The 2016-nt window shown below is 43.0% G+C and overlaps 1 protein-coding gene across 1 annotated transcript; it reads left to right on the top strand.

Moving 5' to 3' along the window:
- Positions 1-908: 908 nt before the first annotated feature.
- LOC119588380 lies at positions 909-1002 on the top strand (the record flags this gene model as incomplete). Its single annotated transcript, XM_037937060.1, is given in 1 exon segment — positions 909-1002. A coding segment is annotated over 1 exon segment (92 nt), but the record flags the coding sequence as incomplete, so codon positions are not given.
- Between the last annotated feature and the right edge of the window lie 1014 nt (positions 1003-2016).

Here is a 2016-nt window from a genome sequence, read left to right as displayed (position 1 = left end):
AATAGGTATAATACAACGAGTTCTTTCGTTATACAATATCACTTTATGTACAAGTGTAGTGCCCAATAATGTTTAAAAACCATTACCTTTAACAAATGATTTAAAATTATATGTTAGAAAAAATATGGGAGGTATCACTGTGCAGGGTAACAAACATTTACAATACACAGAAACATTTATTTGATATTAATAAAACAGTTAAAACTGGACATGCCACAACATGGACAAATAAACAAAACTAGCAAGGCCGGAAATGCAAAGCCTTCAGTCACACATACCAGTAATGTTGTTAAGTATAGTTATTCCCGTGCCAGTTAAAGTGCTTTAATAAATATCAGTAATACTTTGATACTTAACTTGTACCTCGGAGATTACGTGGGTGGATCATGAGCAGAGAGAAAGAAAAAAAAAAAAAAGGCCGAAAAATCATGCGACCTGCTTCAGCTACTGCACCAACGGGGAGTCGTGACGCTAACCAAAAAAAAATACCCACTCGGAAGGAAAAGCGCGGGTATGTGGGTTCGACAGGGACGCCATCTATCGAAGGTGGCAGTCCGCTGGAAAATGGCAATTTCTGAAGGGCACGCCTTTACATACCGAGGTGTATTAAATAAGCCCAAACAGCAAAAATACAAAACTGTGTAAACTGAAGTAAAACCTCAAAACAATAAATGAACGAGTAAAAAAGCATTCAAAATAGAAACAAAAAGGTGAAAAATAGGTAAAACAAACAGTAAAACAGGCATAAAAACAACTAAACCCAGCAGCAAGCAGCAAACACCACCAGCTTAAGCTTCCATCTACTACAACCACCCCCTTGGGAACAAGTCCGGAGCTGCTGGAGACGGCTATTCTGCAGTAGCGAAACAGTCTCTCCATCCATCAGCCCGGCCCACCATTGGTTCTTCTGATGTCTTGGCGTGACCGACAGATGTTCCAACGAGACACCGACAGCAGCGAAGGACTCCCAGAACTCGATCTGCCTCGGCTCCATAAGGTACCTGAAAAGTATTACAGCATCAGGCACATTTATAAAGCACAAATCTATCTGGGTAAGGATATAACGTAACTAAACAACCAGTGATACGTGGACTGAAAACGGTCTGGTAACAAACAGCAACAGGAGGCAGGAAGCAAGAAGCTGAGCTAGACAAACTTACAAAATCAGAATACAAACAGGTACATTGTTTGCTACAATCAACATGTCAATCTGGTACAAAAAAAATCAATTACACATACATTAGAATACACAAACTAATAAGAACGAAGATAATAATCAACTCCCTGTCTTGGAGATTATTCTGCTGGGCACGGGCCATCTAGTGAAGAAACCGCAGCAAGAAGCTCCAGAACATATGGGTCATTTGGCTCATCACCCAACTCGTCAACATCACAGCATGTGGTCATGTTAATTCAGTCGGTGGATGATAAGATTTTCAGCTGGTTCACGTGGACCCGCTTCTCCTTGTCACGTTCTGCATACAAGTCTTTCACAATGTACACGACAGGACCGACCTTCTTTATGACCCTTGCAGGACCTGTCATCTTGGAGCCTTCTTTATGACCCTTGCAGGACCTGTCATCTTGGAGCCTTCTTTATGACCCTTGCAGGACCTGTCATCTTGGAGCCTTCTTTATGACCCTTGCAGGACCTGTCATCTTGGAGCCTTCTTTATGACCCTTGCAGGACCTGTCATCTTGGAGCCTTCTTTATGACCCTTGCAGGACCTGTCATCTTGGAGCCTTCTTTATGACCTTGCAGGACCTGTCATCTTGGAGCCTTCTTATGACCCTTGCAGGACCTGTCATCTTGGAGCCAAGTGTTGGGACGTCTGTTTGCTTTACAAAGTACTAACGAGCCTTCTTGCAAGGAAAGGTTCTTCCGGATACGTTGATCGTTAATCTCTTGTCCATCCTTGCCGTGCGATGTGGGAGGCTTCTTGTGCCGCTTTCCAAGCTTCTTCCAAGTGTTCCCGAAGCATCGAGCGAGGAGAATCATCATCATACACAGGTTGC

Source organism: Penaeus monodon, chromosome 23 (assembly GCF_015228065.2).
Source record: "Penaeus monodon isolate SGIC_2016 chromosome 23, NSTDA_Pmon_1, whole genome shotgun sequence".
NCBI classification, from domain to species: domain Eukaryota; kingdom Metazoa; phylum Arthropoda; class Malacostraca; order Decapoda; family Penaeidae; genus Penaeus; species Penaeus monodon.
This window is presented reverse-complemented; position numbering and strand designations above follow the sequence as displayed.